Source organism: Meriones unguiculatus, chromosome 10, assembly GCF_030254825.1.
Source record: "Meriones unguiculatus strain TT.TT164.6M chromosome 10, Bangor_MerUng_6.1, whole genome shotgun sequence".
Lineage (NCBI taxonomy): Eukaryota > Metazoa > Chordata > Mammalia > Rodentia > Muridae > Meriones > Meriones unguiculatus.
This window is the reverse complement of record NC_083358.1, coordinates 116,993,733-117,009,410: the sequence shown is the minus strand read 5'-3', so window position 1 is coordinate 117,009,410 and position 15,678 is coordinate 116,993,733. Positions and strand designations below refer to the sequence as shown.

The 15,678-nt window shown below is 40.3% G+C and overlaps 1 protein-coding gene and 1 non-coding gene across 3 annotated transcripts in view; one reads left to right on the top strand and one right to left on the bottom strand.

Moving 5' to 3' along the window:
- Prmt9 (protein arginine methyltransferase 9) overlaps positions 1-15,678 on the bottom strand; it is a 29,551-nt gene that overhangs the window by 2,359 nt on the left and 11,514 nt on the right. The window contains exons 5-11 of one of the 2 annotated variants that reach the window (XR_009594840.1): positions 15,179-15,281; positions 13,956-14,062; positions 12,426-12,618; positions 10,390-10,573; positions 8,081-8,798; positions 6,556-6,803; positions 3,391-3,525 (exon numbers count right to left, since the gene is read on the bottom strand). Coding sequence is in view for 1 of the 2 variants with exons in the window: in XM_021641439.2 (XP_021497114.1) it covers positions 3,372-3,525; positions 8,081-8,798; positions 10,390-10,573; positions 12,426-12,618; positions 13,956-14,062; positions 15,179-15,281 (1,459 nt within the window). In the remaining variant the exon portion in view is untranslated. Of the gene's footprint in view, positions 1-3,371; positions 3,526-6,555; positions 6,804-8,080; positions 8,799-10,389; positions 10,574-12,425; positions 12,619-13,955; positions 14,063-15,178; positions 15,282-15,678 lie in introns of those variants that run through there. The other variant, XM_021641439.2, reaches the window with a different exon arrangement.
- On the top strand, positions 9,337-9,440 carry LOC132646150 (U6 spliceosomal RNA). The gene has a single exon (XR_009584273.1). It is a non-coding gene; the product is annotated as a U6 spliceosomal RNA (small nuclear RNA).

Below are 15,678 nucleotides of genomic sequence, written 5' to 3'. Positions count from 1 at the left end.
TGGAGGTCCTGGTCCCTTTCAGCCATGCAACAGCTGGCTGACTGAGGGATCTGTGGTCCCTGTTACAGGCCCTAATCCTGAAGGAGAGCAAGGATGGGTCTCTTGACTAGGACTCCTTGAACTCAGAAGATCCAAAAATGTCTGAAGGGCCTTCTCTTTAATCTTGCACTCAAAGGCAGAGGCTGTGGGCATATTGCCTTTTCAAGGAGCTGACAACAGTAACTGATGTGCCCAGTATAAGTACCCACAATTTTTCGCTCTTGTTGACCAGAGTCAACCTACCAGTCCCCTTCATAGTCAGAGTTGAAATAGGTTTCCTATCCATAGCAGGCAAACATGTAGTGCCCTTTGCCTTCTGTTAAGATTACTAATTTCAGGCTGGAGAGATGGCTCAGAGGTTAAGGGCACTGTCTGATCTTCTAAAGGTCTTGAGTTCAATTCCCAGCAACCACATGGTGACTCATAACCATCTATAGTGAGATCTGGTACTCTCTTCTGTGAAGGTGTACATGCAGATAGAGCACTCATCTACATTAAGTAACTAAAATGAATTTAAAAACCTTTAAAAAAGATTATTAAAGTAAATAATAAACTATAATTAATATAAAAATAATTTTTAAAAAAAGATTATTAATTTCCCTGTCAAGCTCACAGTTTTAAGGGGTCTTCTCACTGGCTATAGCAGAACAATACTTTGCATGGATGTGGATTCTTTCCTGGGATCTCCCTGCCTTGCTGTCTATGGTAGTGGCCAGAGATAACTTGATGTCTCCAGGCCCATCATCTCTGGTTCGGCTACCTACCTGCTAAAGTGTTCATGGTTCTACCTGTAGGATGTGGGGAACCCTGAAGGTTGATCATGCTGGCCATACTCTTAATCCATTGTCCTGCTCCTATCACATACCTTTGATTTAAAAGTTTTGTATAGAGATGGCAGCAATGTACACGGTGACAGCAGATTCTTGAGTTTTCTAGGTTGAGCCTCCTATGAGGGAAATATTCTGATCCAATCTAAAGTGGTATATTAGATACACTAAGGGCCTAAGGCCTACCATCTATGGCTGCATGACTCACTCTCCCTGGAGAGAGTGTATCATAGGGTAGGATTTCAGGCTGATGTATACTGGACTTGCAGCACCTTCGGGGGCTCGTGCTTCCTCCTAGCCATGCCTGAACTGGGGTAGCTGGCGCTGGGAAAGGCGCTACGGTCTGACCAAACAGACCTGCTCCCCAGCTCCCAGAGTTCTGTATGTGTATACTCCTGCACACATGTGCACACAAACACAAGTGTAAAAGCAGAGATTAGAGGCAAATACTGGTGTCTTCCTCAACTGCTCATCCACCTATTTTTAACAAAAGGTTAATAGAGGTAGAAATGTTCTACCATGATGGACCATGTTTCTCAAACTGATCCAAAATGAACTCTTACTTTAAGATTCTTTTGTCAGGGCTGGAGAGATGGCTCAGCGGTTAAGAGCTGTCTGCTCTTCCAGATGTAGGTCCTGAGTTTAATTCCCAGCAACCACATGGTGGCTCACAACCATCCATACAGGGATCTGATGCCCTCTTCCAGCAGGAGTACATGCAGATAGAGTACTCATCTACATAAAATAGATAAATCTTTAAAAAAAAAAAAAGATTCTTCTATCAGGAATTTTGTTGTAGCAACTACTAAAATACATACACGTAACTTGGGAATGGGGCATATGTCTATAATTCTAGGCCTTGCAGGATGGAAACAGGAGGATCAGGAGTTCAAGGTTATCTACATATTGAGGCCCTCTGGGCTACATTAGGCTCTAATTAAACAAACAAACAAACAAAACAGTGCATGTAGTAAGTGCTCAATAAACATCTGTATGTACTATATTCTTTTAACAACTGATTTTGTTTCATTGATTCATGCAGTTATCTAGTAGTCAATTATCACAAAAGAGGATACAATACCTATGGCAATGGGTTAAAAGACTGTAAAATATAAAACTGCCAAGAACGGTTATGGAGTCTCCTTAGTGAAAGCAGTCATCAACTAAAGTGAGACCATGGCATTAAGAGCTGACTTGGAGTGTTATATAAACACAGGAGATGGGACTTAACCAAGGCAAGATCATCCAAAAACAGTGGGGGATGAAGTTCTAATACTTAAATTATATGAAAATATTCAGACCACAAAATTAAAGCTGTTAAGGAACGTGTGGCCATTGAGATGGAAAATACAGTGAAAAGGCCAGCAGGACCAGCCATACTGTCCACTCGGACAGAATTGAAGAACTGCTGGCATCAGAGCAAGTGGTAATACAGCAACAAGACAGGAGAGATGTGCTAGCAGCCCCGAGTGCTCACTGCTCCAGCAGATGCCCTGGGCTGTTTCCAGCACCCAGTGTCTCACAACTACCTGTAATTCTGGTTCCAGTTCTGACCCTCTCCTAGACTCCATGAGCGATGCACACACAAGACACACATGCATACAGACCAACACTCATGAACTACATAATTATTTTAAAAAATTACAAAAGAAAGATAGAGATGACATTTAGGAAACAGCTTAAGCATCTCTGCCTTGTGATAAGTATACTCTCCTTATTAATTCTACACAAGAGAGATATTACGCTAACTCTAAAAGCTTGGTTAGCCATCCCACCCCCTAAAAGGAATTAATTCCAAGAAGGCCTTGTCATGGAAGACCTACCGGCGTCCTCCAGAGCTTACTAATTACAGCCTTCAGACATCAGTCCTTCAACTCTCTCCTCAACACTCCACTCTTCAAAATTCGGCTTCAGCTTGTACAGTGGTACCTCACTTCCCCCATCTTCACCACAAATGGCTACCCTGTGCACTCTACCTAGACACACTTTAAACTCACAAACGTGCACTTCACCTCTAGCACCCTTAACACTTTCCCTCTTTCTGAATCCTAACTCATTCTTAAACCGAAACTAACCTCCCCGTCCTGAGCTCCACACATCCCTGCTACCTGCAGACAGATGACCTAGACCTGGACTTCTGCTGTCCACACCAATCACTAGCCAATATGAGGTTTCAAAACAGAAATTCCAGCAAAGGATACAGTCTTCTGGATGCTTCTTTGTTACACAAGTACAACCCTTTCCCGCAAGCCTAAAACTTCCCGTTCTACTTTTAATCTGGAATAGTGATTCAGAGGAAAATCTAAACTTTAGCCAGTATTCATGACAAAAATCCTTGGTTATTCTAACACTCAGGTTGATTTTCATCCATGACCTTTCTTTACTCCAGAAAACCGACTGCCTTTCTAATCCAGCTAAATTCACTGACTGAGTAAAAATTCAAAGAACAGACAAAGAAGATGGGAGACAGCAACATTTTGGCTAACCAGTTCTCTAGACACTTACCTGAAACTGGTTAATAAAAGGCGCTATGTTTAACCCAAGAGTATGTTCTGTTCCTTGAACAGCACTCTCTTCTACCAGTGTCTGTGACTCCACCAGCATCCCAAACATCAGCACATACTGGGGGAAGATCTTGCCTCCAGACTGCAATAAACACCTGAAGAAGGGTAAATGTTTTTTAAAAACCTTTACATTTCCTACATTTTGTGATTATAAATAAGTAAGCATCATGAGTTAGTCAAGTGTAGATGATACATAGTCTGACGGACTATGTCATTATTGGCTAGTAGCTCAGAATTTAAGCCACTAGAAAAAATTGCCCAAGAATTCAAATTTGGACTGTTAACTCAGGAGACAGGCTAAGATAAATATTTAGTTATGTGCTGAGAGCATTAACAGTGAACCATCCCTACATGGAAATCAAAATGTTCCAAAATCCAGTACCTTATGAACACTCATACAATACAGTATGTGGTAAATTCTATATATGACTTCATGAATAAAAACACAAGTACACTAAAAATACTGTAAGGCTACTTTAAGACTGTGTACAAGATGTATGTGAAAGATTAATAAATTTCATATGTAGATTAAAGCTTCCTCCACATGCTATCATTATGTGTAAACAGCTACAACACTGCTGGTCCCAAGCATCTCACGCAAGGTGAAAATTTGACTGGAAACAGGATAGCCTCCCAATAGCTCCACTGTGAATGGCTGAGTACGTGAGAGTACAAAGTATCTGTAAGTTCTCTAAACTACTCTGTGACTTCTCTCAAAGTGTGAAATGAATCACTATGAAGTGTTAAGCCCTTCAAATGTAAATACTGAAAGATTCTAGGAAGGCAAACAAGACAAAGGTTAACAAAACCCTTTCTCATGTAACTGTACTTAATGCAACTTAATGTACCTTCATTCTCCCGTTAGCCCACAAAATGCTATTAACAATACTGCATGTGGTTATTAAAAAGTATCTTAAGCAGGCGGTACCTGCAGAGAATTATGAGCAGAAAAGAAGTGCCTGGTGGGAAGCTGACATTCCCTGCATATGGGGTACCAGGTGTTCCTATAACAAGAATTTGGAGAATATGCCAAGACAGAATCAGTTCCTGTATGAGTTAATAAGGTAATAAGACTATCATGGAGTATTGTTTTTCATACCCAAGTCATAAAATGAAGCAGAAATTTTTATAGTTAAGTTTATTTTCCTGTTTTAATTGTCGCCTCGGAGGCTTACTGCCTCCATCTGCTAACCTAGGCCTAGTCCTGGAAGCTTCTAGCCTCCTACAATCTAATCTGGGCCTAGAATATGTCAGCCTCTGAGACTTATTGGTGAATGAGCTCGTCCTTTCTAGTTTTTTTCTGAGCTCTGGTTGGCTGGTTCAACTCAGCTGTTCTGGCTCAAACTCCTCTCCAAGCTGACTGATTCAATTTGGCTTCTCTTAGTTTCTCACCGAATTGCTCTGCTTGGCCTCAAACTAACTCTAGCAATCTGTTCTAATCTTCTGGCTCATTCTGTCTTCACCATTTTGTCTTCACTTGTGCTCAACTTGTTCTCTCTTCAACCTCTCCCTGTAAAACTGTCCCTGTAAAAAACTGCCTCTGAATTCCACAAATTCAACTGTCACAAACTCAACTCCTCTCAACTCACTGGCTTATTAGCTGAATCACACAGACCTAGGTCGTTGGATGTGATCTCTTGCCAGAGCAGCCATGTTCAGAATTAAAATTCCTCTACAAGAAACAGAAGACAGAGTAAAGTCTTTAGGATCAAATGAAAGTATCCTGTCCATCATATTTTCAAACATCGAACCTTGTATTTACTGAGTATTCTGAGATATCTTCTACTTCAACTTCCAGGGCAGGGACTACAGAGGTGGACACTATGTCATCTTGAGTTCAACATGTAAGGATTTACTTTAAAAAAAAAAAAAAAAAAAAAACCAGACTAGCCATCTGCCCAGTTTATACATACTTAAAAGATAATATGCATAAATGTTTAAACTGTTGCTATGTAGCTTCCCTAAATAGATCATTAAGACTTAGGGGCTGGGGAGACAATTCAGTGGATACGGTACTTGCAGGCTAAATGGAGGACAGAGCTTAGATCTGTGGCACCCTGTCTGCAATAGCAGCACTCACTGAGGGGACAGAAATGGAATGCTCAAGGCAAGTTCAAGAATTAGACTAGCCAAATCAGCAAGCTGTGTGTTTATTTACAGACCCCACCAGAACAAGGTAAGGAGCAAATGAGGAAGACATTCAACACTTAGTATCAGAAACAATAACAAGAACGAGTGAAGCACTAAGTCAGGGCAACATCCATTTTTAGATTGAACCATGTACATAGGACTTACTCTAAGCTTATCCGATCATGTGCTTACACAGTGAGTAAAAATTCATGACTTTCCCTTACCAATCTGATGCTTTACATCTTAGGAGCTGTCTGTGATTTGCTGATCGATCCTATGCTGCTGCTCCTACGCTGATCCTAACAACTTGATCCTATGCTGTTTGCTGATTGTATGCTCATCCTATGCTGTTTGTAACAACTTGAGAAAGTCAGTAATCAATCTCAATTAGCAAAATGACTTAACTCTTAACAAAGAGACACAGCTCAACAAAACCCTTCCTATCAACTTGTAAACTATTATGAGATTAACCTATTTACTTGTTAATTTTCTGTCAATTTACATTTTTTAACTTCGCAAAATTTGAAGCTCAAAAAAAGTTCTCAGAATGGTAACAATGCACACTAACTTGTTATTTGACTGTTATTCCTTAGCAGGCAGTGACATCATACTAGGGTTCTCTTTGCAGTACACTGAGGATACAGAGCAGGGTCACCACCACTGGACCACAGCCCCAGCCCGTAAACTTGACTCTTACCCTAACAAGTGCTTTTCCATATTTATTAAAACTTCTCACGCCAAACTGAAAAGAGGCTTTCTCCAAAACACAGCCAATAAATTAATTCTCCGATGTCAGCTGAGTAGCTTATGACTCCTCGATTCTAACTATGTACTCATATCACACAAGTTAAGGGGGTTTGGTCCCGCATGAGTGGCCCACTTCAGAACAGTACAACCTTGAACAGACATGTGGTATTCACACAGCTCCCTCCTTGAAGGTGACGTCTTTTGATAATGTGCTAACGTGGTTCACAGAACTAAGAAAAACACATTACCTCGACGCTCACTACAAAGGAGTTAACACTCAGAAACGGGAAGCTGGAAAGATAGCTCAGCTGTTAAGAGCATGTTGCTCTTGCAGAGGACCCAAATTCAATCCTAGCACCCACACGGTGGTGGTTCAGAACCATCTGTAAGTCCAGTTCCGGGGAATCCAACATCCTCTTCTGAGCTCTCTGGGCACCAGCCATGCATGTGGTGGATATTCACACATGCACACAAAACACACTTAAAATAGATAAATCTAAAAAAAAATGTAAAAGACAACAAACTCATTCAGAAGCGGCCATCAGAGGATACACACAGGGCAGTGGTGTCTACACTAACACTACATTGATCCTTAGCCTGCTTTTCTGTTGTTTTGTTATTTGTTATTTTTAGCACAAAGCTCCTAAAACAGGAGTCTTCTCAAAGTCAAAGGAATACTAAGTATATCTTTCATATACCACGGCTATCCCAGGGGCTAGGGACTCCTAGAGCCCCAGGCTTGTTCGCCAGAAAGAATAAGGAGGGACTAGAGGACCTGGCCTTTCTGTCTGCTTCCCCTGCCTGGCTTCAGTTCCAGGTTAAATTATCACCAATACCCAGTGATACCCATACACACATGAAGCTCATGACAATCCAAAGGGACAGAGTTGAGACCTCCTGTGCAGCTCAGCATGTGGAGATGCCTGCACAGTAAGTCTGGAAAGACGTGGACATTCTGCAGCCTTCTATGCACCTTGCCCTATGCAGCTCAGCTTCTGGTTCCTCACCTGCACCCCCTGTAACAAATAGGTTAAGCCAAGCCAAGAATTCTCCTAAGTCTGTGAGCTGCTATGGCAAATCCAACTAAATCTGAAGAGGGTTGTATAAATTGATGGGAACCTTTGATGTTAATCTAGTGGTTTAGAAGTATAGATGACAACCTACAATATGCACCTGACTTTTGAAGTTGGTGACTGTCCTCTAGGTTCTGCCTCTATCTCCAGACAACAGTAACAGAACCGAACTGAATTTAAGAACACCAGTTGGTGTCTGCTGCAAAAGTAACTGCTTGGTGTGTGGGGTAAATCCCTGTATAGCTATCATCAGGACCACTGTAGCAAAAAGGGGGTTAGAGGAAAAAACAGCTTTCTATGGGAGGACACTCAGAGCCTCCCCACCCCACCCCCAATCTTGAGGCATGTTACTCTCCCACATTCGATGTGCTCACCCACTCTGGAAAGCTTGTGAACTTTTCATTCATAGCTTTTGTGAATATTCATTTAGTTATTGGTGATTAACTCAGCTGCAAGAGAGAAAAGGTCTAAACTGTTAACCACAGTCTAACCTAGCAACCAACAGCCTCTACCCCAAAACTGCCTAGATGCCCACATCAGAGCAAATTCTGATGTCAGGTATGGTTAGGCAGTTTAGACGTTCAGCTCAACCCTATTGCTCACAGAATTAAAAAACAAAACAACAACCAAAAAAGAAAAAAATCTTCGTAAAATTTTTATCTCAAACTCCCCCATTCAAAATGTATGTTTTTTGTTTTACCTGGATATAGCAGCTTTTTCCATTATTTCCTGCTGAATGAGTCCAGATGGCTCAATGACATCTAATATAATTATGCTCCATAATTTGTCTGATTTGGGCCTTTGCAACACGGCAGCTTCATCCTCTATGTGTCTCAGCCAAAACTCAAGTGTTTCCTTAGGGAAGTGATTGGCTTCAGAGATGAGGTCCAAAGCAATACAATGCTGGTCTTTCTCCACAGAACTGTAGGGTTTAACCTGACCAAGTGTTCCAGCAAGAATAGGCAAAAGAGAGAAGCCTTCAGACACATCCAGCACATAGAAAGGGTCAGTGGTGCTCAGCGCACTGTCACTCTGTCCACTCCCAGAGTTCATTTCAATATCCTGACAGTGAGCATCCATGGGCTGACACAGCTTCTCTGGGGCCAGTGAAGACAACACCTTCCTCATTGCCATCTTAAAGCCTTCATGATACGGAATGTTATTGAGCAAAGCAATCTCTGTGGGCTCTAACACACAGGTCTGCTCCAGAGCATCTGGTCTACTGGTCTGAAGGTTAGCCAGGGCACTACAGAGTTCAGCCTCATTTCCTAGAGAGAACAAGTCTTTACTCTTCATAAAACTTTTCATAACTTCCATTTCATGTTCCAGATGCAAGATATTGATACTCTGGATTCTTAAGTAACAGTCTTGACAAGATGCTTCCATTGTCACACTGTCCCCAGGCTTTATCCAGTAGTCTTCATCAGTATAAAAAAAAAATGGGAAGGAATAAAATATACATATGTATGTATGTAATGTATGTATGTACATGTATATATAACTGACTGTCTTAGGGTTTCTATTGCTGAAATAAACACCAAGACCAAAAGCATCATCGTCCATCATTAAAGGAAGTCAGGGTAGAACCTGGAAGCAGGAGCTGATGCGGAGGCCATGGAGGGTTGCTGCTTTACTAGCTTGCTCCTTCCTCAACTGACTTTTTTTTTTTTTTTTTTTTTTTTTTTTTTTTTTTTTTTTTTAGCCCTGGCTGTCCTGGAACTAGCTCTGTAGACCAGGCTGGCCTCAAATTCATATAGATCCACCTGCCTCTGCATCCCAAGTGCTTAAAGATACATACCACCACCATCTGGCTCAACTACTTTCTTACAGAACCCAGAACCACCAGAACAAGGGATGGTACCCCCCAATCAATTACTAATTATGAAATACTCTACAGACTTAACTACAGCCCCAACTTATGGAGGCATTTTTGTTTAAAAAAAAGAAAATGAAGGAGTCACTTCAGAAGCACTTATACTAACATTAGAATAAAACTGAGAACAGTAGCATAATTTCTGAGCAAGGATGACAGGAAAGCTCATGAAGTGTTTCATTTTTACTTTTTTTAAAGCAGTATTTCTTTCATCTACTGATACCTAGCAAGTGAAACTATCAAATGATTAATGAGAGTTATGGCTGAGGAACATGCGGTAATTTTGAAATTTTTATTTGAAATTTAATAGATAAATATTTAAAATATATAATTCACTATGTAACCCTGGTTAACCCCAGATGCTTCCAGAGTGCTGGGATTAAGGATATATGACACAGGGAACAGTATTTTTTGTTTTTAATAGAATGTTTTTATTTACTCTGATAATTTCATACACATAAACACATCTTGATCATATGTACTTTCAATTTCACCTCCAGGAACTCTTAGCTCCTCTCTCCCACTTTCCAGAGGAATGATTTAATCTCTCATTATTTTTTGAGACTGGGTCTCAATACGTAGCCCTGGTCAGCCTAGCCCTTGCTATGTAGACCAGGATGGCCTTGAGATGTGCACATTCCCAGAGATGCGCCTACCTCCTAATTCCTTGACAGTGCTGTGATTAACAGCATGCCACACCACAGCTGGCCTTAATCTCTCTTATCTACACACTTGCCATTTAAATTTTCTTTTGAACAAGACATTTATAATTCTGAAATATTTAAATAACACCTCTTTTGCTAAAAACTTCATCTCCAAAGAAACTATGTTTTTTTTATTTTTGGCTACTGACAATTACTTGATTAAAGCAAAAAATTTGTTTATTTGATTGGTTTGGTGGTGAGAGGCTCGCTTTAAAATTTTTTTAATGTATTTATTTATGCATTTTTAAATGTATAAGGATGTCTTGTCTGCATGTATGCCTGCACATTAGGAGAGGCCACTGGATGGGACGATGGATGTAGCCTGTTCTGAGCTGCCGTGTCGATGCAGGGAACTGAAGTCTGGAAGAGCAGCCAGTGCTCTTAACCACATCTGTCCAGCCCCTAAAATGTTTTTAATGAGACAATACTTACCTGCAAGGGCCTGTACTGGATAAACAGCCTGTTCCCAACAAGTTTCCTCACAAGGACTTGTGGACAAACTGTGTTCATCATCAAGCTGGAGAACAAACCAAACCATAATAGCATCCAGCACACCTTCTTTAACAGCAGGAACAGTAAGAGGATGTGGCTTTCTAGTTGCAAGACTCTTCAATTCCTGAAAAGAAATGTAAAAAGAATGAGAAAACAGAGGTTAGGAAACATAAGGAGCCAAAAATAATTTAAATAATAAAAAGAATGAGAAGGCTTTATAACTTGACTGTAAAATTGACTGCGTTCCCTCAATTTCACACCACAGCCCCTCTTCCAAGCTCAGTCCTCTCATGCAGTTAGTGAACCAAAGAACATCACACAACTACTAGACACACAGCAGATACATACACACACTACTGACAAAGAAAAAAACACTAGGGACACAGTGCTGGATGACAAACGCATGCACCAAAGCAACGGAACCTTTTTTATTCTGCATGCATACAGAAAAAAAGCAAGCCCGGAATGACGCACTTCAAAAAAGTGATGCAGGCAAAGGAGGTAACATTTTAAAAGGTAATTTTGGGGCTTTTTCATTCTGTTCTGTACTCCTTGAAAGTGTTAAACAGGCACATATCATTTTTAAAACTAAAACCTATTACAGGGTGTCTGTAGTATAAGGAAAAATTCAAACAAAAACTATTAAAAGAACAGCTGTAAGGTCCCATTACTCCTGGAACATTGTGTCTGGTCAGGAATGACCTTAAAACACAGGACTGCTCAGCATCCACAAAAGCAAACCTAAAACAGCTGCAGACCACCCCAAGAGAAGGCAAGTCAAACGGGAAGCATCTGCTGCGTTTTTAAACTCTCTAGCTAAAATAGCCTCTTTCACAGTCTACGACACCCCTACCCCACAGAAGAAGCATTTAAACATTTGTACAAAAATGCTCTTCTTTCTACAAGACATTAAACAGGGATTTTATTTAAAAGTTCCTGAGATCTTTGGGCCATTTATCCACACATCTTCCTGTCATTCACCAATACAAAAATATACAAACTAGAACGATCAGCCTATCAGCCTCACTCGGGCCTGCTCTGGTTTGAAAAGGCAAACCCTAAGCTGGAAGTGTAGCCCAGTGGTGCAGAGGCGTGACGAGCATGTCCAGCTTCTAAGTCCAAGGCCTAGCATCCCAAGACAAAAGACCTAAATGTTCTCTACCTCAATAAACCGTCAACCCTTGGGGAAATGAGATGGTATTTCCCTAAAACAGAGGTTCTCAACATTCCTAATGCTGTGACCCTTTAATACAGTTCCTTATGTTGTGATGACTCCAACCATAAAATTACTTTTGCTACTACTTCATAACTGTAATTCTGCTATTGTTATGAATTGGAATGTGAGTACCTGTCAATGGTCTTAAGTAACTGCTGTGAAAGGGTCATCTGACAACCCCTAAAGGGTTGCAACCCACAGGTTGAGAACCACTGCCCTAACAATTTTAATTTATTTAAATTTAGATTACTGGGCTTAGATTATTTTTCTTATCAAGGAAAATCATTAATTTGAGAAGGCTGCATGACAAAGAGAAAAGTAAAGACCTGGGCTGGAACTTTTGCCCCTGTGCTTACATACTTAATAACTTGGCAGAACTTATTACTGCAAGCAGTTCATCTGAGTAGCTCACACATGACCTTCCATCTGCTGTCACTGTGCTTATGTAAGGCACACAAGTACCCTCTCAACAAGCCCTAGGGAGCTTTCTTTACACTGAAAAAGAACACTTTCACTGGACTTTTAACTTGCTGCTAATCATTCTTTCTAAGGAGAACTTCATGTACATTCAAAAAGTAAGACAAAGCCAAGCACAGTTGTCAGTGGTGGCATGTGCCTTTAGTCCCAGTACTCCGGAGGCAGAGGCAGGTGGACCTCTTAGTTCAAGACAAGCCTGGTCTACAGAGTGAGGTCCATGACAGCCAGGGCTACACAGAGAAACCCTTACTGGGGGGAAAAAAAAGGAAACTTCTTGTTTTACCTGCAGACTGTTGAAATCAACTTTCATAATCTGGAAGGGATCTGTCAAAGGCAGATATCCTCCAGGAATACGACTCATCTTCTCAGTGGTATACGGTTCGACTGTTTCTTCAGTATCTACCCAAGAATGAGCTGGACTCTGAAATTTCACATTTGTTGGCAAACAGATACCAGCAACGTCCTTAACACTCACTCTAGTAAAAAGAAAAGGTAAGACAGGTTTCATAAATTATCAAATATCATTATCTAACAGCCAAGAAAATATAAACATAAAAATGAAATAAGAGCTCATGGTCATAGATTTAATTATATACATAATCATATAAAAAATTGATACGTAAGTCTATATTAAAATTAACACCTCTGTGAAATAGACAGACTGTGTAGTGGGTTCCAGAACACACATCTGCCATCTCACAACCACCTACAACTCCAGCTGCAGAAGATGCAACACCCTCTTAGAGCCTTCACAGACACCACACACACACACGGCACACACACCAACACAATGCAGAAATAAAAATTTTAAGACTTTGAAAAAAGAAAATATTTAGAATATATATTCAAATGATTCATATTCAAAATATACTTTTGAATTCCAACAAGTTAACAGAAGACAAACAAGAATAGACAAAGCAAAATATGAATTTGAGTGCTCATGAGAGCACTCAGGTGAAAGTCACAATACAACCACACACAACCCCCAAAACAGTCAGTCAGTAGAAAGGGTTGAGGATGCTGGCTCACACAACTATATTTACTGGTATTCTTAAATGAGCTAAATTGCCACACAGAGACATCTACACACACAGAGCTGACAGTCAGCCAGCACACTGTCTCTCATTCAACCAACTTGGTAACTGAGGCCCATCTGTCCGGGTGTATCCTGTGCCTACCAAACTAAACGTTTTTACCATCACCCTGTAACATGAAACAAAAAGACTAATGAAAACTTCGCAGCAAAGACAACAAGTAGCTATTTACTGGTGATCAGTTCAGAGTGATTTTATTTCTTTCTTTTCTTCATCAATACTTCCAATAATATTTTTATGTTACCTTTACGCAGGAAGGATACTTCTTTGAATGATTTAAAATTTCTGCCCAATCATTGCATTAATGAAGTTACCAAGAAAAAGAATATTAAAATTTGTCTTCATATTGGAAATTCTTACTTGAACTTCAACTAAAATCAATCTCAACTTAAATATTTTCCTACATAAACTTCTCACACAGTAAGCTGTATGAAAATAAAGCTGGTTTTGATCCCGGAATTCTACTTAAAATAAGACTAAACATTACAAACCTGTACTAAGCCTGTGAAATAGTGTTCTTACTTTTTGGGGGGGTGGAAGTGGAAGAGCTTTTCAAGACACGGTTTCTCTGTGTATGGCCCTGGCTGTCCTGGAATGTGCTCTGTAACGGGTCTCAACCTCAGAGATCCGCCTGCCTCTGCTTCGCCTGTCCTGCCGGCGGTGAGGACACAGGCGTGCAGCGCCACCACCTGGCTCAGAATGTCTCTCTCACCACTCACCTGTGATGTCTTCGTATCTCTGCACACTCTATTGCCGTCCCGAATATGACAGCACTTGCTGGTATAACCTTCCCATACTTTCCGCAGTTTCCATTCTCGCCTTGGGGCTGAAATATAACAAAAGTCACACTGTACCTAAGTGCGTATATTTACAGGCTAAGGAATTTTTCCCTTAAAAAGCATTTTCAGTGTTGGGTATGTACATGTGTGTGCATGCATGTGTTTAATGTTTAGAATACAACAGTGAAGAGAGGGGTGTAAAGTTATGTCACTTTAGGATATGACTTAGTTAAGAAAAAAAAATGGAAAAGAAAGTACTGGAGAGATGATTCAGAGGTTAAGAGCACTGGCTACTCCTGCAGAGGACCCAGGTTCGATTCCCAGCATCCACAAGCAACTCATAGGCTTCTCTTAACTCCAGTCCCACAGGATGTGATGTCTTCTGCTGACTTCCACAGTCCCTGAACATGACAGGGACTGTGACAGCCTTAAACATGTCCAACAGGCATACACATATATGTGAAAGGCACACATGAATGCAAACAAAACACTCAACACATAAAACAAAATAAAAATAAATAAATCCTTAAAAACAGAAATAAAGTAAAATCAGGCTTGAAATGCAGCTCAACAGTAGCACATTAGCCATAGGGAAGGCACCAAGTTCAACTCCTAGCACTGGAAGAGAAGTCATCTTGAAAAACAAACTACTTTTCTATGTTACATACACGTGTATCATCTTCTGTAAACCATGGATTTATTAAAGTCCCTTAATATATACAATGTGTATAATAAACTGTAATATACATATGGCTTGTGAATGACAAAAGAGTTCAGCGTGCCATCTGAGAGCCTGAACTCCCTGAGTACTTTAAAGCATTACTGAACTAACATTACTACCCTCTCTTCTAGAGATCTGCCAAAATTCCACACAGCTGTGAGGTTCAAAGCACTTCCCTCTTCTACAACTATGCTCGAGAATTTTAGCCCTTCCACAAATAAGTTCATTCATAGGACTTCCTTCCTGTAGCATTCTTACCTGTAAACCCTGCTGGTACATATAGCGCACGTTGTATTATATTGCCAAATGCTTTTTCTTGTGTTTCTTTCCAGGTATACAGTTGTACTCTGACACATTTTGTCTTGCAAACATTTGAAGGGCTCAATTAGCCTCCTGAAACAATGACTACTTACTCAAATTTAAGTGTTTTCACCCTGCTTACCTTTGGTTGCAGAAGTAAATGCTCCCATGCATGAATTAAACTCTCCACAATTCCTTCTCCAAATACACCTGCATCGACAGTTTCTGTTACAACTAGGGATACTCTATAGAATGATGTTTTAAAGATACATGTAAGTAAACTGTCATGCTAGTTATATAAAGCTGTCAAAGCAGAGAGAAAGGGGCAAATATGTTATTGAAAATCTCTATGTAAAATTTTCTAATACATTTCATTTTAATACCTTCCCCTGAATCCTGAGATATCCCTTGGACACCTCTTTTCTTCATTAACTCTTTTTTCTTTTCTCTGGGCATAGAAAGGTTATTTTCCCAGACTTTGTTCACTGCCTAAGTCCTTAACAGTAATTGGACCCACATCTTTCCTGGTCCCTGCCTGAACATTAAATAAAACTCTATACAGCCTGGAATGGTGGTTTATGTCTGTAATCTCAGAACTTGGGACCTGAAGACAAGATAATCAGGCAGAAGTTTAAAGGTCAC